Source organism: Protopterus annectens, chromosome 10.part0 (assembly GCF_019279795.1).
Source record: "Protopterus annectens isolate FY-2018-M chromosome 10.part0, PAN1.0, whole genome shotgun sequence".
NCBI classification, from domain to species: Eukaryota; Metazoa; Chordata; order Ceratodontiformes; family Protopteridae; genus Protopterus; species Protopterus annectens.
The window spans coordinates 1079100307-1079127658 of NC_056744.1; the positions used below are offsets into that span (position 1 = coordinate 1079100307).

Genomic DNA, 27352 nt, shown 5'->3' on the forward strand with positions numbered 1-27352 from the left:
TTAAGGTTAGGGAGCAGGTGAGGTGAGTGTGTGATCGTGACGGACCTTAGGGTTAGGGTTTGGGTTAAGGTAAGTGGATAGTTAGTGGTGTGTGTATAGTTTAGTGTATGGTTAGGTGTCAGATTTTAGGTGTATGTGTTTGGATTGCTGTTTGTTTGGTTTGCTTGTGTTGTGTGTATGTATTTTATATCAGCGATTTTTTTCCCTAGGAAAAAAATCGCTATTCTGACAGTTCAAGATTGTAAGCTTTCGCTTACATAAGTTTGATCAATCACCATTAACTTTTTGAAGGGTTTGGTGATCTAATATAGACCCTTAATCCCAGAATCGCATGGCTAGTAAGGTATTTTTGGTTAGCCAAGGTACAGAATTGCTTCATATGCATTTTGTTTTCAGAGAGGCAAAGGAGTCAAGCAAGTTGAGGAAAGTTGATTTAAAGTAGGTAACAGCATTTTCTAAAGGAAGGGTTTTTAGTGGGTTCTAGTTCATTGTTTTTAGTGCATTTGAGAATGTGCTAAGATTAAAGTTTTTTAGACAGCGAGTGAAGGTGTAGGTATGAGTAAGTTATATGGAGGAGGGAAGACAGTGGGCAAAAGTGGGGAAGAGGTCACCTAATGGGTCAGATGAAAAACTAGAATCCACTTCAGAGTGCTTCCAGTAAGGAAGTTCTTGGAAGGTATAGTTGTTGAGTTAATAAGCTGAGTGAAGTTGTACAAGTTTATATTAAGTGAGTGTAGGAGACTGAATTGTTGACCAGTTAATATTAACATCACCCAGGATTATAGTTTCATTAGTGATGTTAGAGAACCAGGAGAGAATATCTTCAAGGGTTGAGATATTGTCTCCAGGAGGGATATAAAGGGAGACTATGCATATAAGTTTATGTTTGTTTATATGAAGTAGGGCTGCAATTAGCTCTGCCTTGCCAAATTCGGGAATAGATTTGGTATATGGGGTAACTAAGTTGGATGATGAGTAGAGGAGAGTGACTTCCGCTCCTTTTTTATGTGTTCTGTCTTTCCTAATAATGGAGAAGCTGGGTGGTGTTAGTTCAGAGTCTTTTGTATGGGGTTTGAGCCAGGTTTCTGAGATGAACAGAATATCGGGTTGGTTATGGAGAAACCAGGAATGGAGGTTAGAATTTTGTTGCATATGCTCTGGGCATTTAGAGCTGAGAAACGGAGGGGTTTACCAGTTGTGGGAGGAGGATGGGATTGGGAGGTTGAGATGTGCGGGCAAGAAGTGCCAGGGTTTGGGTGAATATTACCGGACAGAAGGATAGAGATGAGATGACAGAAGAGGGATTTGAGTTGCTTGGTATGTAATCTTTGGGATGTAAGCTTTATGGGGATGTGGCTAATATAGATGTTAGTAGAGTTTTTGGGGTTAGGTAAGAGTTTGTAGGTGAAGAGCATACTATTATGGAAGGGGTAGAGACTGGGTGATATGCAAGTTGAGGTATATGTGTGCATCATGGAGACTGGGTTAGTTGTATGAAATGGGAGTGGGTGATTTGCACTGAGAGGTTGGGTGAGATAGGTTAGGTAAGATATGGTAATATTTAGAAGTATATGAGTTAGAAGTGAAAGAGGTTTGATAGGCATGATGACTATTCAGGATATAATGGGGAGTGAGTTTGGGATTAAGTAGATATTAGTAAAAATTTAAACTATGGGTTTGGGTACCTAAGAAGGTAATATGGATAGTTTGTGTTAATGACTTGTTATGCACATTTGCTTATATGAGAAAGTCATCATGCTTCCCCTTGATGTTCAAAATAGTGTATGTCTTTTATGAGAAGTTAAAACAGTAGTGTTATTATACACAAGCCCATGTTATTAAACTGAGTGTCTATTGTCAATTTAATACTATTTTTTCAGAATATGATTGTTACATTCTGTGGCATTTTAAGTTCAGGCTTCTATTGTTTCTCTTGAACAATTTTGTCAGTTTGATGTCATGTATAAAACATTAGTTACCTTAGTAACTGCTTAAGTATTATATATGTTCAAGAAAATATAAATACCTCACAACGGTAAGCTGCACAAAACCAAAACAGTCAAAAGGTAAAAAACAAGCAAAGTGCAGTTCCACGGCTGATAAAAGATGAAATTCCAAATCCAATGTGGTCAAAAAGTTTAATAAAAAAGAGATGAGCGCTTTCACAATTTAAACAATTGCTTCTTCAGATCACAAAAAGCCCAACAAACCGCAGGTTTAAATTCTCCATCAGTTAACAATAATTATTCATGTGATATGTAAAAAAGTAGTAAATGTGCAAAGGAAAAGAACTATTTAAAAAGACAACCACAGTAAAAAAATCCTTCTTAAGAAACATGTGTATGAACAAGATACATAAAAACTATTAAAAAATCTAACTATACACTGAATAACCTGAAAATCTAGATATATTTATATGTTATATTAACGAATGTAGTATAAATATTATATAAATTACTTTCTCAAACCCCTGTTCTTTAATTCTGGTTTCAGGGGGGCTACATAATTTAGACCGGAGCCTTAATGCGCTCTGAGCCTAAGAATCCATCTAGTTTCATTGCGTTCAGTATTATTAATAATATCACCTAGTCTCATATCAGTCCTGGTGATCTCCAATACCTGAAAGGCAAATTTATGCTGTGCTACATGTTTAGCAAGTGCACTATACTCTAATCTTTTACTAATACAGTATAAATGGTCTCTTATCCGTTCATGGACACTTCTGTTGGTCTTCTCAACATAAAATTTTCTACATGTCATACACTTAGCTAAATATACTATATTTTTGGTGTTTCAATCTGCTTTAACATTAAACATGGACTTATACCCAGAGTCAGGATGTATAAAGCTCGGATCTTCATTTATACTAGTACAAAAATTATAAGCACCACATCTCTTAGTGCCTGTTAGTATGTAGTTCATATCTTACCCTTCATGCTTAGGGTAACATAACTGTCTTCTTAACGATTTTTTATTCCTGTAAACAAAAGAGGGCTTAGTTCTAAGAATTCCAGCTGTATTTTCATCAGTTTGCAAAACATGCCAATGTTTACTAACTATATTCTTAAAGACACTGACTTCACTACTGTGTGTTAAATTAGAACAAACTTTTCTATCTCTAGATCTATAGTTTGAAACATTTCTTCTCTGAGGTAAGGAAAAATAAGGTTTACCAAGATTCTTCCTCACCTTCCTGATTGCTTCACTTGTTTTATGAACCTCAGTACTATCATAACCTCTATGTTCAAAATCTTTAGTGAGTTTTACCAAGCTCTCTTCAAAATCTGTATAATCAACTATTAGCCTTGAAACACATAACATTTGTCCTTTCATAACATTAAGGAATATATGTCCCGGATGCATACTATCTCTATGCAGGTAAGAAGGTAGATAATATTCTTTCCTATTTAATATTTGTAGAAATACTGCCATCTTCTTTATCCCTCTTAATTTGTACATCCAAGTAATGTGAAATCTCATAAGAGTATTCAAAAGTAAACTTCAGGAAACTGACCCTTGTGTTCACATAATCAAAGAACTGTAAAAGTTCTGCCTCAGTTCCTTTCCATAAAAGGAAACGATTGTCTACAAAATGATGAAAGAATATTATATTCTTCCCTATTAGGCATTTAATAAATTGAAATTCCCATTCTGCCATTTTAAGGTTGGCATAGCTATTGGCACAAGGATTGCCCATAGCTACGCCAGCCAGTTGCAAATAATAATGATGCTCAAAAATAAACACACTGTGTTCTAAAGTCATTTCTAGTAAAAAACATATAAGGTCAAGGTGCTGTGCACTATATTCACTATTTCTTAAAACAAATGCTTTCATCATTTCTATACCCTCTGAATTGGGAATCATGGTGAATAGAGATACAACATCCATGGTAAAAAAAAATCAAAATCACAAAACTCTGTAGAATTCAAATACATATAAAGCTGTTCAAGAAATTGTTTGCTGTTTTTTAATACTAAGTCATATTTGTCTAATATAGGTCTTAATTGTTTTTCAATATATATATATATATATATATATATATATATATATATATATATATATGGAACGAGATTCTGTTAACCAGACAGGGGCCCAAACAATAGGTCTAAATGTAGGGGTTCATGGGTCCTTATGTACTTTAGGTAACTCATGTAAATATGGAACTAGTTGTTGTTCAATCAGAAAATATTGAAACATTTCCTTGGAAATAATACCCATCTGCAATGTTTCCATAAGTGCTTTCTGCATTCTTGATTTCATTGCTTCTATTGCAACCACATCCATTTTCTTATAAGTGTTAGAATCACTCAACATGTCCCTAATAGTATCAAATTAGTAGGCCCTATTCATAATAACTGTTGACCCACCTTCATCGGCTGGGCGAATAACTATAGTATTGTCATTATGTAAATTACTGAGACACAATTTTTCATCAATAGATTCACAAACTTTTTACATTTTCTGTTACCAAAAAATAGTTCTAGACATCTTCTTTACACAATTTGAGAAAAATTTCAAAAGCAGGATTAGTTGCAGGTATAAAAGGACTAGGCTTTCTAAAAAGACAAGTGGCATCACTAAATTCTTGATCTTTAAAATGGCTTTCAAAGGCAAATTACATATAAACAGTCTAAAGTCTAATAAAGTTTTAGGTAAATCAGCCATTTGGGCAGGAATGAATGACAAATGTCTATTCAGTACCTTATATTCAAGTTCTGTAAGTATTCAATCCAAAATGTTTCATACTAAGTTGCATTGTTCATGTTCCACAAACATGAGATGGGTTAGTTGTATGAAATGGGAGTGGGTGATTTGCACTGAGAGGTTGGGTGAGATAGGTTAGGTAAGATATGGTAATAAGTAGTAGTATTTGAGTTAGAAGTGAAAGAGGTTTGGTAGACATGATGACTATTCAGGATATAACAGGGAGTGAGTTTGGGGTTAAGTAGATATTAGTAAAAATTTAAACTATGGGTTTGGGTACCTAAAAAGGTAATATGGATAGTTTGTGTTAATGACTTGTTATGCACATTTGCTTATATGAGAAAATCATCATGCTTCCCCTTGATGTGCAATATAGTATATGTCTTTTATGAGAAGTTAAAACAGTAGTGTTGTTATACACAAGCCCATGTTATTAAACTGAGTATCTATTGTCAATTTAATACTATTTGTTCAGAATATGATTGTTACATTCTGTGGCATTTCAAGTTCAGGCTTCTATTGTTTCTCATGAACAACTTTGTCAGTTTGATGTCATATATAAAGCATAAATTACCTTGGTAACCGCTTAAGTATTATATATGGTCAATATGGGTTACAAAAACTACAATTCAAGTTAATGCAATTTCATGACTTGTTATGCATATTTACTTATATAAGAAAATCATCATGCTTCCCCTTGATGTTCAATGTAGTGTATGTCATTTATGACAAATTAAGACAGTAGTGTTATTATACACAAGCCCATGTTATTAAAACCTTAAATTCAGCAGACTGCTTCATCTTATATGACGATTATATATTTTATGTCTAGATTTACTAAAATCATACATTACATAACTATTTTGTGTGTGTGTGTGTGTGTGTGTGTGTGTGTTTTTTTTTTTTTTTGGGCTGTTGCTTAGTTATTCTAGAGACTACAAGCTGTAATGCTTATTCTTATTATTATCTCCTTCCAAGCATGTTTATACAGTCCATAGACTTTAAATTATGAGACCCTTCTAGTTTCTTATTTGTTAAAAGTATAGTTCCATCCTTACATACACACATATCAGTAATTCAAGTATGAGCAGCAATGCCCTTCCAGTTTTTCCAGAATACCATTCACTAGTTCATGTAGTGTGTTTCCAGGCTGTTCTTAAAATATCCAAACCAATATCTGTCCTGTTCCATTTTACCAGCCTGTTCCATGCAGTGACCACTCTGCCAGTGAACCACTCAACACCCCTTCCATTATCACAAATATTTCCATGAAGGAAATTTGATGACTCCCTAGCACTTCCCGGCAACCCCAAACACCCCTAGGATCACCTATCCCCATATGCCCAATGCGTCCGAGCAAGCTTACCTCCCAGACCACTGCAAAGGGTACTGCACAAAACCAAGTGCTCTTAGTCTTTCACACTGACTTAGACTTCCACTCTTATCTAAGTCCATAATGAGTTTGGACCAAAATACATGTTAAATATAAAGTTGCGCTTATTATTATGTTTTTTTTTTATCAAGAATCAACTTAATGAGCTAAACGAAGTGTTGGGAGACCATCAATATGTGTACATGTGGTTTAAAACAGCCCTTTTATTTTATATATATATATATATATATATATTTTTTTTTTTTTTTTTAAACCAAACACTTCATTGCCAAGAATCATCTCGGAGGCTCCTCAGAGCCTTTAAGCATTATCATCACTCTGTCTCCATTACCATAGCAACCTGGGAGCATCTGTTTCTGTTAGTGTGTCTGTGTACTGCATACCAGAGGCTCGCAATGCACCTGAAGCAAAGCTTCACTTCACTGCAACTTCAAGCCTAATTTTCCTCCCTTTCAGCGAGGCAGCAGCCAGGAAAAGAATGGAGAGCAAACAGATTAAAAAAAAAAAATCCCAACAAGCCACCAGAGATAACACATTCTTCCAGCCTTCCGACCTCTCACTCAGCAGATGTATAAACAAACTCTTCTCTTCCAAAATATCCCAAATCACAGTTTTATCCACCCCTTCCTCTGGATCCAGGCTAAAACACCAAATGTCTCTTCCTAATACACAATCCTCAGTAAACCTTGATCATAAGCCACAACCCACAGCTTCCAAGAGATGAAAACAGCAACATACAACAGCTGCCAGACACAGCTGCATCCACGCACACCATATCAGGATTGATCAAACAGCACTCGAGGCTATGATACATGCCATAATTGATATTAACTATTTTTAGACAGAATAATAATAACATTTGTACTACCTGCCAGACACAGCTGCATCCATGCACACCATATCAGGATTGATCAAACAGCACTCGTAGCTGTGATACCTACCATAATTGATATTAACTATATTTAGACAGAATAATGATAACATTTGTACTAAGAGCTTGTTACTATTATTTAACCAGGATATACATGACATTTCTAAGCCATACTTTAACTGAAGAAGGCATTAGTCTCCATGACAGCATTTTTTTTTCAAAACACTCTATTGTTACTGCTATTATATAAGATGTTAAATTGTTACATTTGAGTCTGAACTCTGATGAATGGTACTCTGCTGAATTAGTTAATTAATTACTTAAATTATTATAAGTAAAATCAATGAAAAATGAACAAGATAAGTATTCATTGCATTCAAGTAGGGAAATAGAAATGTCTATGTTTGTATTATATGTTGCTTTGTTTGGCTGATATATAACGTAAATAGTAACCCATCTTGACCGACCTTTGTTTGTGAAGAATTATTGGACTCTTTGAACATTCTGAATAAATCATTACTGTTTCTCAGTTGTTTAAGAAACCCTCCTTTTTTAAAATAAAAACAGATGAAAAGTGATGTACCATATCAGTTGATTTTTGAGAGATGTAGTTGTAAGAGTTATTTTGAGACAGCTATCTTGGAATCAGTTTTCATTTCTTCTTTCTAGCATCAGTCCAAGGATTTGTTTCTTTTATTCTTTTAAAAGTAGGGGCCATCCATTCCATTTTTTCTGGGATAGACACCATGTTGTTGTTTTTGATGAATATAGTAGCATCTTCTAAGTCATTAAAGGTTCTCATCTCATTGGCAAAAAGTATTTTTATCTTGGCTGGAAAGGCAAACTGTGCTTTCATGTTGTTTTGCTTAAACAGTTTTATTATTGGCCAGACTTTTTTCCTTTGTTCTAATATTCTGGAAGAATAATTATTGTCAAACCTTATCAGTCTTTGATTGTATTTTAAGGGTGATTTTCTCCAAGCAGATTTTAATATTAGTTCCTTGTCCAGAAATGAAAGGAATGTTATAACTATGGATCTAGGTGGGGTATTTGTTGAGTTAGAAGCAGGTTTCCTCCGTGCTCTATGCGCCCTTTCAATTCCAAATGAAAGTCCCTATTTCAAGTCTAAAATTTCAGAAATCCAGGTTAAGAATGAAATAATGTCTTCTCCTTCAGTGTTTTCAGGCAGACCAAAGATCCTTATGTTGTTTCTCCTTTCCCTGTTTTCTAAGTCATCTATATTGTTAAGCAGCCATGTATTCTGTTTAAGCAGAAATTCTTTTTGGAATTCTTCCTCTTTGAGTCTCCCTTCAATGTCATTTAGAGAAGTCTCTATATTTGTTATTTTCATATAGTGTTGCTGTAATAGTTCATTAAGAGTATCAGTCTGTTTTTGAGAATTTAATTTGGGATTTTCTAAGTCATTTTTAAAGCCATCCATATTCAAAGATAATTCCTGTAAGGTAGATGGCATCAATTGCAGTTCTTTTTTCAAAGCAGCATCTGGAAAAGAATTCCTTGAGTTGTTCATATTCAATGAGGCAATATATCTCCAAGTTACTTGATAGGAACATTTTTGTATATCTCCAACAAAATTGATATTTATGTAGTTTAGTAGTTTATATACAAATTTCTGACATTTTAAACTTGAAAATAATAAATTTTCCTGTATTATTATACTAGTTTATAGAGTTCTCAAAATTCATTGCTCTCAGTTGGCTATCTAGGCTCCGCCTCTAAACATAATTCTCTTTGTCTTACTTATTTGATTTTTATTGGTATTCTTGTTTGCATTGCCCTGCCTTGGGTAAATCAGTAACACTAGCTGTTCTTCCTCCATGCCAATAATTCCTGTAAATGCTTCTAGTAAGTAATGACCATTAATGTCTGTTTAGTATTTTAGATATCCTATTACATTTATGCTATGTCAAAAACACACACACACACATACACACACACACACACACACACACACACACACACACACACACACACACACACACACACACACACACACACACACACACACACGGTAAAGAGAAGTTACTTACCAGAAAGTTCCATCTATGTTGTCCATTTTCATTTCTCCTCAAATGATGGGTTAGGCTCCGAGCCCTCTGATCTGACTCAGCCATTGTAAAAGCTCATGGCAACCTTGAACTCTTTTGAGCTTCTCCCTTACCCAAAATGCACCCCCCAATTACCTCAGATCTTGTTTGCAGATTATAGCAAAAGACTAACACTTTATTCATACAGAAAAAAATTCAAGCAGAAATATAGCAGATAATGGAAATCCATAGCTATACCTGGACTCATACAAAGCAAGAGAAAGACCCCAAAAGTGAGTCTATCTACTTGGTCTTCAGACAACATTGGATGGGGTTTGGTGGATGGGAGTTGAGGAGAAATTAAAATGGACAACACAGATGGAACGTTATGGTAAATACATAACTTCTTTATCTGATGTCAATTTTCATTCTGTTCTCAACTGATAGGACAGAGTCCCAGGTACTATAATCCCAGAGTGGCTTCAAGGAAGAATATTCCTGAGCATCACTGAGCAAAATGATGCTATACTTCTAGAAACTAAGTCTAGCTTGTAATGAGAGTTGAAGGTGTGACATGAGGCCCAAGTTGATGCTGTACAAATATCATCCATGAAGGCTCTTGAATGAAAGACTGAGGAAGCTGCTATCGATCTTGTAGAATGAGCCCACAATTGCTTAGTTAAAGGCAAATTTATCGTAAATGAAGGAAATGCAATTAGTGAGTCATTTGGCTAGTGAAACGCTAGATGCTGGCTTTCATTTCCGCAAAGTAAACAAATAACTGATCTGACTTTCTGAAGTCCTTTGCTCTGTGTGAACAGAAATGCAATTGCCTATGCACATCTAGTGAATGCAACAAATATTTGCCTTTGTTTGTATAATTTGGGAAGAAAATTGGTAGGTTCATAGGCTGGGTGATGCTGGATTCTGAAACCAATTTAGGCAAAAAAGGATGCATTAGGCAGTAATCCAACTCTGTCTTTATGAAAACTTAGGTATGGAGGTTTTACCGACAAAGCCTGAATTTCTGAAATTCATCTGGCAAAGGTAATGGCCACAAAAAACAAAGTCTTCCAAGACAGAAATTTTAGATTGCAAGTATTTGCATGTTCAAAGGGTGGAAGGACCAAAGCTTGATGTACCAGAGTTAAGTCCATGGTGGAGTAAGATATTTAACTGGGGTTTCAACAGAAGGGTTCCTCATAAAAAGGTCTTACAAAGTGTATGTGAAGCAAGGGAATAGCTGTCAAGACCAACACAGTAACTGGAAATCGCTGTTAATTGAACATTTAATGTGGAAGAACTGGCTCCTTGATCAAATAGCAACAACAAAAACTCCAGGGCAATATAAGTCAGTGCAGAAAATGGATCAACATGATTTTGAAATGTCAAATGTACAAATCTTTTTCATTTGCCAGCATAAGTTTTCCTTGTAGGTGGTTTGAGGCAAGATAGTAGAATTCACTTAACTGGGGGAGAGAGCATAGGTTGTCTGGAAATTACTAGATATGGAGAAACCAAGCAGTCAGCTAGAGCTTTGGAAGACCTGCATGAAACATTTCTGTAGGGTGAGATAAAAGGTCTGGAACTAGATTCAGAATCTAGGTTTGATGTACCAAATGAGGCCACAGAAAGGGGAACCAAATTTGTTGAGGCCAAAAGGGAGCAATGAGAATGATCTTGCTCTTCAACCTGGCAGTTTTCTGAAGGAATTGTTCATAGGTTCATAGGTTGGTACTAGGCTATCAGCCCTAGGGCCTATACAAGTCTAGCCATAACAATTCCCTGGCTATTTATTCCCACACAATTTACTTCCCTGGACCCCTGTCTAACAGGGTGACTGACGTGATCCCCGGGGTGAATTTCCTTTCTCCCATCCAATCGTCAAGGTTCTTTTTGAAGAGGGTCAAAGAGGCACTCCGCTTGACATATATGAGCAATCTATTCCAGAGTCTGGGTAGTCTCTGGGTCAGGAACCTATCCCTCCAGCATGTTTTGTTTATTGTGATGACAAGGTTTAGATCCATGGAGCATGTGGCTTTGAGGGATTGGGATTTCTTTAAGTGTAGCATGTCCAACAGCTCTGGGTTTGACATGGCCTTGTATGTTAAGCAGAGATCATCTCTGAGTAGACGATATGCAACAGAGTATAGCTGGAGTTTTTTAAGGAGTCAGCATAGGACATCTGCTTTAGGCCTGTGATTCTTTTAGTGAGGTATTTCTGCAGCCTTTCCAGTTGCGGCAGATGTCTTGAGAGGTACATACCAAACGGGGCGTTGTATTCTATAATGGGACTAATGAGGGATGAGTACAGTGGGATAATGACCTCCTTTTTTCTGGATGAAAAGCCCTTAGTGATGAGCTGTGCCACATAGAAGGATTTCCTGACTTTTGTGGCGATGTGGTTATTGAAGGTGAGACCACTGTCCACCTGTGTCCCTAAGTCTCTTATCACACTTTTGGTATTTAGTGTACTGCCACCTATATAGTAATTCACAGATACATGTTTTTTCCCAAAGGGGATAACTATACATTTCTTGGCATTGAGCTTGAGCCCATGGCTCTGGCACCAAGCATCTGTTTCTGTAAGGCCCTTTTGTAGAGTATCCACATCATTTGGGGATTCAATAATGGCTCTCAGTTTGCAGTCATCTGCGAACTTTGTTAGCCAGAGTCCATTAGTGTTGGCCTGTACTTCAGAGAAGTAGGTGCCAAACAAGAGTGGTCCCAGGACTGAACCCTGAGGTACTCCACTTGTCACTTGTCTGGAGCTGGATTTGTAGTCAGCTACTTTTATAGTGTGGGTTCTATCAGTAAGCCAATTAGCAACCCATTGGGTGATGTAGGGATTAATGCCCAGCTTAGTACATTTATCTATGATTCCAGAGTGGGGGATGATGTCAAAGGCCTTGGCAAGGTCTAGATAGGCTGTGTGAACCACCTTACCCTTGTCCATGGCTCTGGAGACTAATTCAAAGAAGGCAATCAGGTTCAGGAGACAAGATCGGCCCTTCATGAACCCAAACTGGGTGGGGTCCAGTGTTTGAAGGTTGCCAATGTCTTTGTTTATAAGTTCCATGATAATATGCTCCATGGCCTTGCAGATAAGGCTTGTCAGACTGATGGGATGGTAGTTTCCAGGATCCAAGGCGGATCCCCCCTTGTGGAGTGGGATAAACATGACACTTAGGTGAGATGCCAGTTCATATTGTAGTTCATGTTCAGCCTGGGATGTCATCTGGTCCCATGGATGCTGTATTCTTAGCTATGGAGAGTGCGTTTTTTACATGTGTGGCCGTTATTACCGGAATTTGGCAATCTTACGGTATTGAGATGGGCCATTTAGGGGGTGAGAATGGGGTGAAGTTGGCACTGAATCGATCTGCCAGGATATTGGCAATATCCTTGGGATCAGTATATTTAATGCCATTCTGTTTTAGCTCAAAGCAGATCTGAGCAAAGCCATTTAGATTCTTGACATAGTTATAGAATGCCTTGTGGTTGTCTTTGGAATTTTTGGCAATTTTATTTTCGTAACTAGCTTTGGAGGATTTTATGAGGGATCTCAGTTTCTTACTGAGGCTGGTAAGGGAGTTTTTTGCATCCTAGGATTTTCCTCTTTTCTGCAACAGTTTCTTCCTTTTGTTGTAAAGTTTGTTTATGGCAGGGGACCACCAGATTGGCTTCCTTTTTTGGATGAGAGCATTTTGGTTCTATTTGGGATGGCACGATTCATGCATGAGTGGATGTGCTCGTACAGTGCCTTAGTGTAGGATTCAGCAGTTGAACTTTCAGTTCCCATCTGCATGGGTGTCATGACGTTTGTCACTTCTGATTGAGTAGCACGAAGTTGGCTTTGGAGAAGTTTTTTATGGAGGTTTCCTTACTGGGGGGTGGGGGTGGGATGTGGATGTTAAGGGTGATTAGCTTATGGTCTGACCTGACTAACGAGGGGGTGACCATAGGTGTGGAGCATCGATTTCCCATGTTGGTAATGACCAGGTCGAGGATATTGGAGCCCCTGGTGGGACTATGGATTATTTGATCCAGGGCATTGGAATTTATGAATTCCAAGAACCGTTGGACAAAGTTGTTGGTACATGAGTAGTTTTCCCAGTTAATGGCAGGGTAGTTAAAATCACCCAGTATTAGGGTGTTTGGTTCTATCTTAATATTTTCCAGTATGTTTAGAAAGGTGTAGTGAGAATCTTGGGGTATGGTGGGGGATCTGTAACAAGCTACAATTTGGATTGGAGTCTTACCTAGTGTTAGTTGCACCTGGAGAATTTCAGACTCATTGTGTTGGGCAACTAGCCTGGTGGTGTGAATATCCTTGGTGAATACTGACACTCCTCCACCTTTAGTGTTTCAGTCCTGGTTTGGTGGCCGAAAAGTTTGGTAAGAGTTGTAGCCTGGTATTGCAGGGGTGCTCTCTGGAGCCTTGAACCAGGTCTCAGTTACTGCACAGATATCGATGTTCTCCATTTTTAGGAGTGCTTCAAGAGAGTGCATTTTGAGGTTTAGACTTCTAATATTGAGTAGCATTACCTTCAGATTTTGCATGCTTGTACCTGTTATGGTGGTGGTTTTGTCCTTTGAACTTTGCCTAAAAAAGGCACTATAGGGGTGGCAAGAGCTTTAGCCAGTAACCTAAATCCCAGGAGCGACAGGTGCAGACTATCTCTGGCAAAGCATCGTGGTCTGTCAATCATGTCATCCCAGGCAGACATCCATTGTCCTTATATTGTGGTATCATTCTGGGCGAAGGCAGGATGCTAGTCAGGGCTAGGGTCATACCTGCCTGGGCCACATGATCCGAGAGCTCTTCCATGTCTCTTTTCATGTAGTCCAGGGAGGTACATCTCAAGTCATTCACTCCAACATGGACAATGACAGAGTCATATTTATACTTGTTGTGGAGTGACTTGAGTGCATGCATTATGTGGCAGATCCTGGCACCCAACAGGCAGCTGACTGTAATTTTCTCCTTGCTCAACCTGGTGAGAGGGACATCAGTGTGCCGGACTATAGAGTCACCTATGACTAAAGTGTTAGGTACATTGTCTTGCCTTAGGGTCTGTTGCTGGGTGGCACACTGGTGTTGTGAACTATGTGACACTTTGGTTGTGATTGGTGTTTGTTTGTGTTTCAGCTTCAGAGGGCCTTGTTGCTTGTGGATTTAGTATTGCTATATGTGGGTGTTGGTGGTGTGGGTTTAGAAAGGCTATGTGTTGCTTGAGGTGTAGTGTGGGTGTTAACCTTCTCCTCTTGACTGTCTAGCACAATCTTGGGTGGAGAGAGCTTTGCTTCCATTTTGGCTATGTAAGTGCAGGTTGTAGTGTTGGGTGGTAGGAGGAGAGGGTTGTCTGTGTACATGAGGCAATTGCTGCATTTCACCAGTATGCCCAGATTCACCAGGTGAACAGGAGAAATCATGGGAAGCTCACCCTTGGACATGCCTGTTTTGGTGCTTTTTTTTTTTTTTTTGTAAAGTACAGGAGCTGTTTTCCCTTGATATCAGAGGGATCGATGGATAAGCATAGAGTAACCTGGGGGGGGGGGGGTCAACTGTGGAGAAGAGTATCCCTCAGTGACTCCCCCTGTGGGTTGATGAGAGCAAAGTAGTTGCTGCAGTTGTTGTTTAGGGGAAATGCAAAAAGATCGCAGTAAGGCTGGCCCCACTTGTGGAAAATCATGCCTGCTACTTTCTGGTTGACATACCATTTGTGAGGTAACAAAATGCACCTGCTCAGTTTGTCTGCTAGAATGTTGGTCTTCTTTGGAATGTGTATTGCTAAGAGAAAGCAGTTGGAAGAGACTGCCCATTGCCACACTCGTAGTTTTTCTTGACATAGGGGGTATGATCTGGTTCCTCCTTGTTTGTTGATATACCAAACCACTTGATATATTGTCTGTTTTTACTGCCATCATTCCAATGGGAGAGCATCCTGAAAAGCTTGCAATGCTAAAAGCACTGCTCTCAACAACAGAAAGTTGATATGCTAATTGGCCTCTTTGAGAATCACATGCCTTGGACTATCTTTCCCAAGTAATGGCCCACCCGATCCCAGCTGGCAAGCATCTGTGGTCACTATGGCATTGGGCTCAGAAGGGACAAATAGACAGCCTTGTAATGATTGAGTCCAGCATATGAGATCTTTTTTGCATAAGTTGGTGATTCATATGGGGTTGGATAGAGGAAGCTGAAGTATCAACCACTGAGATGCCAACATCGATTGAAGAATCCTCTTGTGAAATCTCACCAGCAGAATGAAGGATATTGCTGCTGCCATCAGTCCTAGTGCTTGTAAGACCAGACAAGGGGGCACTGTGGTACTGCAAAATATCTTGTTGACTTGTGATGTTATAGTTTGAACTCTGGAAAGGGGAAGAGAAGCTATTGTTGACCTTGTGTTGAGTACCACCACTATGAACTCCATAGTTTGAGATGGCTGAAGATGTGACTTTTTCAAATTTATGGTTATGCCTAACAGTGTACAAATCTGGATTATTTTTTCTCTTGCCATCATGAGTTGATGCCTGGTTGAGGTGGAGATGAATCAGGCATCTAAGAAAACACCCGGAATCTGTGCAGTCTCAAGTGAGCCGCTACCACTGCTATACATTTGTTCCACACCTTGGGGGATGTGGTGAGACCAAAGGGCAGTTTTCTGAACTGGTAATGACTGGCTCCTAGCCAGAAGCTTAAGAATTTCCTGGACCACCTGTTCATTTTTATATGATAGTACTCATCCTGGAGATATACTGAGCACATCCAGTCATCTTTTCCCAGAAATGGAAGAATTGTTTGAACCATGACCATTCTGAACTTTGTCTTCTGAACAAAGTTGTTCAGACCGCAGAGATCCAGAAATGGTCTCGAGTCCCCTGTTTTCTTTGACACTAAAAGAATCCTGAGTAAGTTCCAGATCCTTTCTGGTTTGAGGACCTCTTGGATGACTCTTTTGTTTAGCAGCTTTTGTATCTGAATGGCTGCTTGTTCCATCTGACTGGGTGGAACATCAGGGATTTTCTTGGAATTTAGAGGAAAAAGGGAAAAATGGAATTATATATCCTCTGGATACAATCTTCTGCACTTAAGTATCTTTTGTTATTTCTAGTCAGGCTCTCCTGAGCAGGGACAAGTGACCTTCGATTGTCTCCAGAGGGGGATGGCTCTCCTCCTTTCAGGAGCACTGGAAGAGTTTGCCAAAGAAAGAATCTCTGGACTGTTGATATTGCTCCTCTGCCATGAGGGCAGCATCTACAATTTGAATTTCCCCCTCTACCTCTGGGGGAAGACCCTCCATGTATGTCCCAAGAAGTTCCTTGTGATTTCTTGACCCACATCTTTCCAACACCTCGATGATTCACCTGAAAAGGATTTTAGGTAGTGGAAAAATGTACACCCACAGCAAAAAGGATTTTTCCATCCTTCTCACATCTAGACAAGTTATCTTTTACTATGGGGCCAAAAAGAGAGGTGCTATCAAAGAGAGCAATGATGAACATAGACTTATAAGGCTCAGCAAAATCACACATACACATCCAGGAGTGTCTTTTAACCGCTATGCCAGAACCACTGCCCTTGAGGTTCCTTCTGCTACATTAGAAATAAGCCTCTTGGACAAGTTGGAAATCGATTGTAGGGTTGCCAGCTGAGAAGTAAAGGAATCTTTCACCTCTTCAGACATGATTATGTTGAGGGTACCTGAAAGTTCCTTAATCAGATCCCTCTGAAGTCTAGTAAAATGTGCCAAGTAGTTCAGAGACCTTAAGGCAAAGATTGCTGAAGCATAAACACATTTCCAAAATCTGTCCATCACTCATGATTCCTTGTAAGGAGGATTGACAAAAGTACTTTCATCAACAAGTTCCTTTCTAGTGGCCATCATGACCATGGCATCAACAGGAGGACCTTTTGACCAAACCTGTTTAGACTCTGGAAGGGTCTTAATCTTGTGTGACTTATTGGGAATGGGCTCAATGGAGTTAGATTCCTTTCCTGCCTGCTGTGAGAGCAATTCCAGGAGCTAATCAGCGGGTGGGACCACCCAGGTAGTAGATGGGCTGATACCAAAAGCCTCCAGTAGTACAGACTCCTCAGACAAAAGGTTTCTGGACCAACCACCTCTCTGTTTCAGGATCCCAAGTATGTTTCCAAATTAAACATCCTGAGGAGCTGACCATGGCGACCCTTCGCCCTCATCAAAATCTGTGTCTTCGGTAACTGGTTCAGGGGAATTGAAATGCTTCCTCTTGCATGTCCCCTTCTTAGGGACCACTCAGTGGGATACTTCAAGGATGTATCAGAAGATGGGGAATACCCTGTTGGGAAGCCTGAGGTTTTAGTATCGGCTGACCCTGCAAAGAAGATAGCTGAGACTCAAGGCACAGAAGCAGAAAAGAAGAAGACATAGGATCCAAAGAGGGAGGCATTGCCTGGGTATGAGGTGCAGGCAGAGCTTTCTGCCAAACCCTGAAGGCAGACTGTCCTGGAGAAGCATAATGACACAGATCTGAGAGGCCAAACCTTTGATCCCTAGACCTGCTCTGAGGATGGCTGCCTGGAAAACAAATTTGGACTCAAACTGACCTCGTTGAGGCCCTGAAATGCAGAGATGGCTTGAAAACCCCCAGAGTTGACTGCAGCACCTCAGACCTGACAGGATAGAATCGACTCCAAGAGATCTCCAGGTTCAACAGACCCGAAGAGCTTAGAGCAATTCTCGGATCTGGTGATACCGGAATCCTCTGATCCAAAAAAGACAATGCCAGATGAGTTAGATGCAAGGGCTCTGAGAACTCTATAGAAGGAATTGGTAGAGTAGTGGATGCATGGACTTCCTAACCCAAGGGAGTAGTAGCTGAGAAAAGGGCTGGCTTGCTCTGCGCCGAGATAATCTTTTTCATTAGCTTCTCTATGTCTTCTTTGGTGAGATGTCTGGATGAACAGGTGGATAGAGCTGATAGGGACTTTGGTCTTTGTAAAGAGGGGAAGGCACTATAGTTGAAACCGGGTCCACCAAAGGAGATTACCTAATTCTACGTAGAATTGGTAAAATGGCTATCTGATCTGAGATCTTTAGATCCGACAAATTTTTACTTGTCAGAGACTTCTGATTCAAAGAAGCCAATGGATCCAAGGGCTTGTAGTTGAACTTAGATGAAGCTGAAGAAAGGACCGGATCCCATGATTTCTGCTTCTTCTTCATATACTCCAACAGAACTATAAGATCAGAAGAAGTTCTATTCATTGATTTTTCCAAGGACCTGGAGAATACAGAAGAGGTGCTTGGAGAAGTAAGAGCTGTCTTTTTAGGTTTTTCTTTGGAACATTCAGATTTAGCTTTGTCAAAGGATAAAGAAAAAAGTTCCTTTGGAATAAGTTTATTCCTGTGCTCTACAAACACCCTAAGGTTGAACGTGTGCAGATAGCACAGTTCTCCTGGAGCTGGAGAGGACCTCGGGGAAAAAACACACAAAGTGTGCCAGTCAGACATAGGAATCTTCTGACCACATTTCTGACATTTTATGAACCCAGACAAGGTCTTTTCTTTGTCAGCTTTTCATGAAGGCAAAAGGCCAAGCACAATCACAACAAGAACAATAACAGGAATGCAAACAGAACTGCAACTTTTAATGGAGGAAGTTATTTTTTTTTCTTTTTTTGTTAATAGAAGGAAAGGAAAGAAAGTACCAACAATGGTACTGAAGACTATGGTAACTGTAGAAGAAAAGAGGGTTACTAACAATAGTAACCAGAAATATCATGAATGGTAATCAAGAAAGAAAACAGAGATTTGCTGGAAGGGTGAAAAACTAATATGTAAACAAAAAAAGCTTTAGCTAAAATAAGTTATAAGTGATTGAAAAAAAAATAAGTTTTTAAAAGCTACTTATCACCCAAGCTCAAGTGAACAACAGACCACGTCTTTTTGCTGGAAGCAGAAATCGAGATCTGGGGTGATGGGGTAGTGCATTCTGGGTAAGGGAGAAGCTCAAGAGTTCAAGGTTGCCACAAGCTTTTACAATGGCAGAGTCAGATCCAAGGGCTCGGATCCAAACCCAACAGTTGAGGATGGAACGAAAATTGACAATATCAGATTCAATGTTTGGATCTATCTGTTAAACTTGCATGCCAAGGTATAAGATGGGCTACTTAGGCAAAGAAGGTTATCTGTTAAAGTGACCCAGCACACCACAGTGGCTGGTATCAAAGTATACATTGTACTTGACTGCATGTGTTTACTACTGTAAACTACAAATAATAGATTTTTTGTAAAAGTGCACTGGAATGTATTTGTGCAACTTGGCATGGCTTGCAGTGGTTGAAAAAGGTCCACTCCCTGAGCCAGTCCACTTAGTAGGTTAACAGCTACATATACAATATGATAAATAAGAGGTGCTTTTTTATGAAGCAGTTTTTGGTATCCCTATAAAATGCTCTGTAAAATACTCTTGTACAAACTGTAACCACTGGTAAGACCCATTTAAAACAAATGCAGAAAGCTTGTACACAAGATGGAGATTTTGTTTGAATCTGAGGTTAAAAGAATTTCCTGTGTGGAATGCTATGGGGAATAATAAAAAAAACATTATTTATATTTAGGATGTTTATATGTAAAATTTCTAAAGTTAATTATGATATAATGAATGTAACTAGCAGTATGACTAGAAGTTGTATAAGTGGCAAAATAATCTTTTAAAATCCATAGTGTAGGATTGCTTATTATTTCTAACTTGTCAGTTGAGGGCCTTGTTATTAACTGCATAGCTGATAATTCCCAAAGTAACTTCCATTTGGCTGAATATGTAGTGTCTAAAAGTTGTGTAATTGTTCTGATTATGGAGGAAGTCGAGTAAAGATTTAAATCTGGAAATGCTATCCCGCCATTATTCCAGCTATTAAGATGTTGATTAAATGCTATTCTTGTTTTTTTTTTTGGAGACCAGAAAAATTTTAGTAATAAAGTATTTAACTTATTAATAAACTTTTTTGAAGGAAGAAGTTGAATAGATTGCATAATATACAACATTTTTGGTAGAATTATCATTTTTATAAAGGTTAATCTTTCCTCTATGGTGAATAATATCATATTCCATTTAGAAAGTAAATTTTGGATATTTTCAAAACACTTGTTATAGTTTAGTTGTACTATTGATTTAACATCTCTAGCAGTAATAATTCCAAGATATGTAATTTGGTCTATATTTGGAGTTTGTTGAACATAATAATTAGATTTGTTACTTATTCTTGAGTATATGGGTAGAATTTTAGTTTTATTATCATTGAAAGATAACTCTGAAATCTTTTGAAAAGTTTTGATTGAATCAAATAAGGATAATATAGAAGATTCATTTCCTTTTGTGGTGATAAGTACATCATCACCAAATAACTTGATTTTAGCTATTATATCTTTATCTACTTCCAAATCTTCTATGTTGCTGTTATTTCTTATATTATTTGCCCATGGTTCCATTATCAGCATGAACAATAATGGGGAAAGGGGGCAACCTTGTTTGGTACCTTTTATGACAGGAATTTTATTGGAGATGTATGAGCCGATTTTAATATAAGCAAAAGTTCCTTCATATAAATGTTTTAAGAGATTAATAAAGTTGTATGAGAAGTTTAAATACTCTAGAAGTGTGAACAAGTAATCCCAATTAATTGAATCAAAAGCTGCATTTATGTCAAGACTAATTAATGTCAAGTTCTTTTTTTTCCTTTGAGAAAAATCAATAAGGGCTAGTGTTCGCTTTATATTATCAATGGTGCTTCTATTGATCACAAAGCCTGTTTGATCACCATCTATTAATTGATGTAGAAACGTCTTTAGTCTTTCAGTGAATATATTCATAAACATCTTATAATCGATATTTAATAAGGATATGGGTCTGTATGAGGAACAATTTTGAGGGTTTTTGTTAGATTTTAGAATGGGTGATATGAATGTATATTTCCATGAAGGAGGTAGTATGGTATCCTTTTCGGCTGCATTATATGCATTATGTAAAAGGGAGATAGCTATTTTGGGCATAATCTTATAAATTTCGGAAATTATGCCATCATTTCCTGGTGCTTTGTTAGGTTTAAGCTTATTAATTTGATTTTGTACCTCTGTTAAAGTGATTTGTTTATCGATAAAGTTTATTTGTTGTTTATTTAGTTTATTATATGTTTTGATTAATAAAATCCTTTATTTTATCCTTTGATTCTATTTGTTGTATGTTTTGATTGATTTCATGAAAATTAATTCTAAATTCTTCTATTATATCTTATATACTGTGTACTTCCTTTTTCTTCCATTTAGAGTATATATCTTTCATGTTATTATGTTTGTTTAGTCTTTTGGTTTTGTTTTTGAGGTTGGTTAGGTGTTTAGAATTTAAATAGTAGGCAAGAAATTTATATTTTTTGAGAGTGATCATCGTTTTATGATGAAGAATAGTCCTATATTCTTCATTTAGTTTATTTATCTCATCTCTTATATTTTTGGAAGTAAGATAATCTTTATTGTTGAGATGCATTGTATCTAGTTTATCCTATACTGTTCTGATATCTTTTTCCAAAACTTTCTTTTTATTGTAATACCATTCATTAATTTGCCCATATAAATATGCTTTAAGGGCATCCCAGACATATATGTCATGTGTATTGGAAGTTGAATTTACAGTTATAAAGTTTAATATTTCTTCTTTTAGGAATGATTGGAATTCTTTGAGTTGTATAAGGTATGCTGGAATTCTTTTTATTTGAACATTGAGAATATTGTTAATATTGAGCTCAAATGTAATAGAGTTATGATCTGAAATTGGGCAGGATATAATTTTACTATTAGCTAGATCATATATTATCTGTGTAGAGAATAATATTCTATCTATTCTGGAGAATGTTTTGTGTCTGTTAGAATAAAATGTATATTGTAATGAGTTATGTTCTACAAAGTCATGAATGTCTTTAAGTAGGTATGTGTCCATGAATTTTGTTAACTGCTTAGCTTGTGGTGTAATTTTTCTTTTCCCTAGTGTAGTTGTATCTTTTAGTTCTAAAATGCAATTAAAATCACCTGCCATTATAAGGTTTCCTTCGGAATGGGATATTATTTGATTTAAAAGTTGTCTGACAGTATTGGTACCAATACCTGGGAACCAATAATTGTTTATTAGAGTATATAATTTTTTGTTTATTTCAACTATGGCCAAACATAACAGTCTTCTGTTGTCTTGATATGTTTTAATTATTTTAGGTATAGGGGATGATTTATTCCATAGGATGGCCACATCTCTTTTCTTTTATATATGTTCTGAACCTGTAATAATTATGGATTTGTTTGCATCTAGAAACTTAATATTATCTTTCACTAAGTGAGTTTCTTGTAAAAAGATTGTTTGGTTTGTGTAATGCTTGGTATTTGAACATACTACTTCTTTTATAAAGGTTATTCAAGCCATTTATGTTAATTGATAAGCCTCTTAATGTAGTCATATTATATAATAATGTGTATAGGGTTGATTAGTAGCATATCAGTATCATGTATGTAGTTAGTTGATCTCACTTAAAAAAATTGTTTAACCTGTGAATAATAAACCTTAAATTATTGTGAGAAATATGTATTTCATAGACTTTATATCTAATATTTCTCTGCATATAAGGTACACTGGATGTCAAAAAGAACTTTTTTGTCAAGATGATAACATGTTTCATATTAAAAAAACACAATACAGCTCCCCGCCTGTAGTTATAAACTCCTCGTCTCAATGACATCAGCCACTGAGAACAAATCCTTAAGCAATAGCAACAAAACACAGCCTCCACTAATAGCATATATTATGTAATTAAAATGTGAAATAGAACTAGAAAGTATTAGCAATTAAACATATAAGGTTATATTTTGAATATCTCATCAAGTATGAAAAGATAGCTAAGAAGAAAAAACATACTATATATAGATTGTATATGTCCAAGGATAGAATAAACTAAGAGAACTACCTTAATTAACTTGTAACATTTAAGTAATAAATAAGACTGAGTAAATTGATCTATAACCTTACAGCTAGTGTTAAATAGTAGCTATTATTTATCAATAGAACAATTTATATTAGTTTCTGAACATCAGGTAAGATTATATATGACCAAGATGATAGTATCATAACAACTGTCATGTTCATCTAAATAATGCAATCAACCTTAGTGTATTCATATGTTATAATACAATCCTTTCCTTAGAAGTATAAGTGTAGATGTGAACAAATAACAAAAAAAAGGTATAATAGGTACTGATAAATAAGTATAATTATAAAAATGCAATTGATAACAATCTTATGCAAGAAATGATTTGCCTGATGAAATATCAGTGAGAGTTAACCATGGTTCTAGATTAAAAAAGTTTAAGATGTTATTGAAACCAATTGATATTAACTCTATGTCCACATTTCACTATCCACTTATGAATAAGCTTGCTGATGAGTTAATGTTAAGCCCTTACAACACAAGAGAACAGTATTATTATTGCATTTTAACTCAAGAAAATACAGTAACTGTACTATATTAGGCAGAGATTATTCTTACAATATGAATCTATAGATCAAGTGTGTAAAAACAGGTATTCATGGCTGCTATTTAACAAATCAGCAGATGTCTAGTATGATTAATCTCATTACAAGATGCATTAAATGCATAACTTAAAACTGACATAGATTAAATTATACTATAAAAACATGAAATGACAAAGTAACATAAATAGTATATGTAAGGTTACATTGCTATGAGTGTTGTTGGTGAATATAGATGTACTTACAGTTATATCTTCACCTTATGCACTTTCATTTTTCTCCTTATTCTTCTCTTTTTCCCTACATGCTTTCTTGCCTCAGGAGATTGTGATTTATGTATTCCATAATGAGGTATTCAAGAAACTGTCATGTAGCCTCCAAATCAAGTAAAAATTAAAACATATTGAGTATAGCAATTAAAGTTCTAAGCTATTAAAGTTACTTCTCAGCGATTTCTAAGCTCAGTACTTCCTGGAGATACATGTCTCTTAGCGCTGACATCATCAGTAGGCGTTGCATTGCCGAAAATACGAAGCAAAGAAGTTAATGGTGTTTTCAGGTTGAATGGATGATTATGAAGCAGTGGAAGCTCATGGATAGCCTGCATGAGGTGAGCAACATGCAGGAATTGTCTCTAGTTATTAAATCGGTGGGTAATCCACAGGGACAAAGGCAAACAGTTATTTTTAAGTGTATAGCAAAGCATTCAGTGACAGCTAGGTTTCAAAGGCCCTATTATAACTGTTAGAGCAAAAAAGGAAGTAACATGAGTCTTTTCCAATACTGTATTCAAAGGCAACAAATGAAGCAGGGAATCACAGCACCACAGCAGGTCAAGAACATCACAAGCACATTTCAATACATTTCACTAAATAAAAGATGCCCTTTTCCATCATAAAAAAAAAAAAAAAAAAAACAACACACTTTTGCCAGCTTGTCATGTCTACCAAGAACAAAGTAACTATATAGGTTAAAACAAATAACAGCATGACTGTATAAATTTAAATAAAATATGATATAAAAAACACATAATAAAGGCACTGCAGCATATGAGACTGACTGACACAAACAACAAAGCTAGCTGTAGAGTCATTACTAACGTAAAATGATGTGTGAGAAAATGTAATATATTAATTTAATAAACATGTCTGTTAACTATTTTTAGAATAGAGCCTGAAGCACAAAAGAAACATATGATGCATGGTGACTGTATATGGAAGAGAATGGTAAACAATATTAACACTATAAAAATTTTACTTAAAGTGTGTATATAACTTGTATGAATATGCATCATAAATGATGAAGAGAAAATCTTACCTTGAAGGAGTATTACAACAAAAATGGATTTGTTAGTAACAAAGTCCGTATGACAAGTGAAACATATGTGTACATTATAAACTTGGTTCATTTATTTTTTTTGTCTCTTGTTTTTCAGAAGTTTTCCAAGTGGAATTAGAAGCCATTCTTTTAAGAGAAGGACTTGCCCATTCCATTTCTTCTATTTTCTCCAGCAGTTTATGAGCTTTAACAAATGCCAGTGCAGAATCCAAGTCTTCAAATATCTTTGATCCTTCAGGAAGGAAAATCCTTAATCTTGCAGGGAACAAAAGGTGAGTTTTGATCTGTATTTTCTTTAATTCTTTTACTAAAGTTAAAAATGTCTTTCTCTTGGCAATTACCATTGTTGAATAGTCATTGTCAAAATGAATTAAAGAATCATTGTATTTCAAAGGAGACTTAGACCAGGCAGTCTTTAATACTAACTCTATTAGATGAAGAGAAAAACTTTACTATGACTGACCTTGGTTGTTTTTTATTAATGTTGCTGGTAGCTGTTAATGACCGGTGAGCCCTTTCTATTCCAAAGGACATAGCCTCTGGGAGATCAAGTGTTTTAGGTAACCAGATGTTGAGAAAGTCTCAGAAAGGCTCATCCAGACTCTGCTACACTTTGCTGTGAAGGAAAGGTTAGTTTGCTTTTATTTTTTGTATTACTGTATTGCCTTTCTATATTTTGAATACTGTAGTTTGTTTTCTTTACCTTGTGTTTTGCTTGCATTCTGTTTTAACAGCATATTAAAACTTCAAAAGAGACCACAGCTCTCTCTGTTCTGAGTCAGGCAGAATTTTTTCCAACCCATTTAAGTTGTCTTGTTAAATACCACTGTCTTTCTAGTTGCCCGCCTCTTATGTTAATCTGACCATATATCTCATTTCTCTCTACTTTCACTGGCTTATGTGAGTAATCACAAAATCATCAGTTTTGAAATCCCACCCCTTCAATTATTTAAATTTATTGGCCATCCTACAGTATTTCATAGTACCAAAATACAAAAGTGACCAATTTTTCAATCCATCTTGCTGTTTTAAAAATAGTAACTTCCACTAAACCTTAACTTTTTAAACAGGTAAAACTCAAGTTACCTACTTTCACATCTAACTTCTCTAGTGCACACTGCAGAGTGCATTCTTTTCAATCTTACCTTTAAGCATCCCTGTGACTTCTCTAATACCTGCTGGAAAGCACTAGGAAGCCTTAAACTCATACATACACTGAACTCTCCTTGTTAACAAGGAGAAATTAATAGTAGGCACTAAACAGCCTATAATTGCAAAAGTACCTTGCTAAGGAAACAGCTCCTATACTTTCTACAAAGAAAGAAAAAGCCCCAAACCAGGCATGTCCAAGGGTCAGCTTCCGGTGATTTCTCCTGTCCACCTGGTGAATCTTAGCATACTGGGGCAATGCAGCAATTGCCTCATGTACACAGACAACCCTCTCCACCTACCACCCAACACTACAACCTGTGAGAGATGCACTTACATAGCCAAAATGGAAGCAAAGCTCTTCCACCCAAGATTAGCAACAGTCAAGAGGAGAAAGTTAACACCCACACTACACCTCAAGCAACACATAGCCCTTCTAAACCCGCACCACCAACACCCACATATAGCAACACTAAATCCACATATGCAGAGGCCCTTAACTGTAACCTGCCCAAGCAACAAAGACCTCTGAAGCTGAAACGCAAACAAAACACCAATCACAACCAATGTGTCACATAGTTCACAACACCAGTGTGCCACCCAGCAACAGCTCCTAAGGCAAGACAATGTACCTAACACTTTAGTCATAGGTGACTCTATAGTCCGGCACACTGATGTCCCTCTCACCAGGTTGAATAAGGAGAAAATTACAGTCAGCTGCCTGTCGGGTGCCAGGATCCGCCACATAACGCATGCACTCAAGTCACTCCACAACAAGTACAAATATGACTCTGTCATTGTCCATGTTGGAGTGAATGACTTGAGACGTACCTTCCTGGACTACATGAAAAGAGACATGGAAGAGCTCTCGGATTATGTGGCCCAGGCAGGTATGACCCTAGCCCTGAGTAGCATCTTTGCCTTCACCCAGAATGATACCACAATATAAGGATAAAATGATTGACTTCAACATTTGGCTAAGCTTATGGTGTCATTCAAAGGGGATCCAGTATCTGTCTGCCTGGGATGACATGATTGACAGACCACCATGCTTTGCCAGAGATGGTCTGCACCTGTCGCCCCTGGGATTCAGGTTACTGGCTAAGGCTCTTGCCACCCCTATAGTGCCTTTTTTAGGCAAACTTCAAAGGACAAAACCACTACCGTAACAGGTACAAGCATGCAAAATCTGAAGGTAATGCTACTTAATGCTAGAAGTCTAAACCTCAAAATGCACTCTCTCGAGGCACTCCTAAAAATGGAGAACATCAATATCTGTGCAGTAACTG

The 27352-nt window shown here is 37.1% G+C and overlaps 1 protein-coding gene across 1 annotated transcript in view; it reads right to left on the reverse strand.

Moving 5' to 3' along the window:
* The window catches only part of LOC122814241 (cytochrome P450 4B1-like), a 450417-nt gene that overhangs the window by 143920 nt on the left and 279145 nt on the right, over nt 1-27352 (reverse strand). Inside the window, exons 6-7 of the mRNA XM_044086839.1 lie at nt 18057-18482; nt 3190-3304 (exon numbers count right to left, since the gene is read on the reverse strand). Of these exons, the coding sequence (XP_043942774.1) occupies nt 3190-3304; nt 18057-18482 (541 nt within the window). The remainder of the gene's footprint in view (nt 1-3189; nt 3305-18056; nt 18483-27352) is intronic.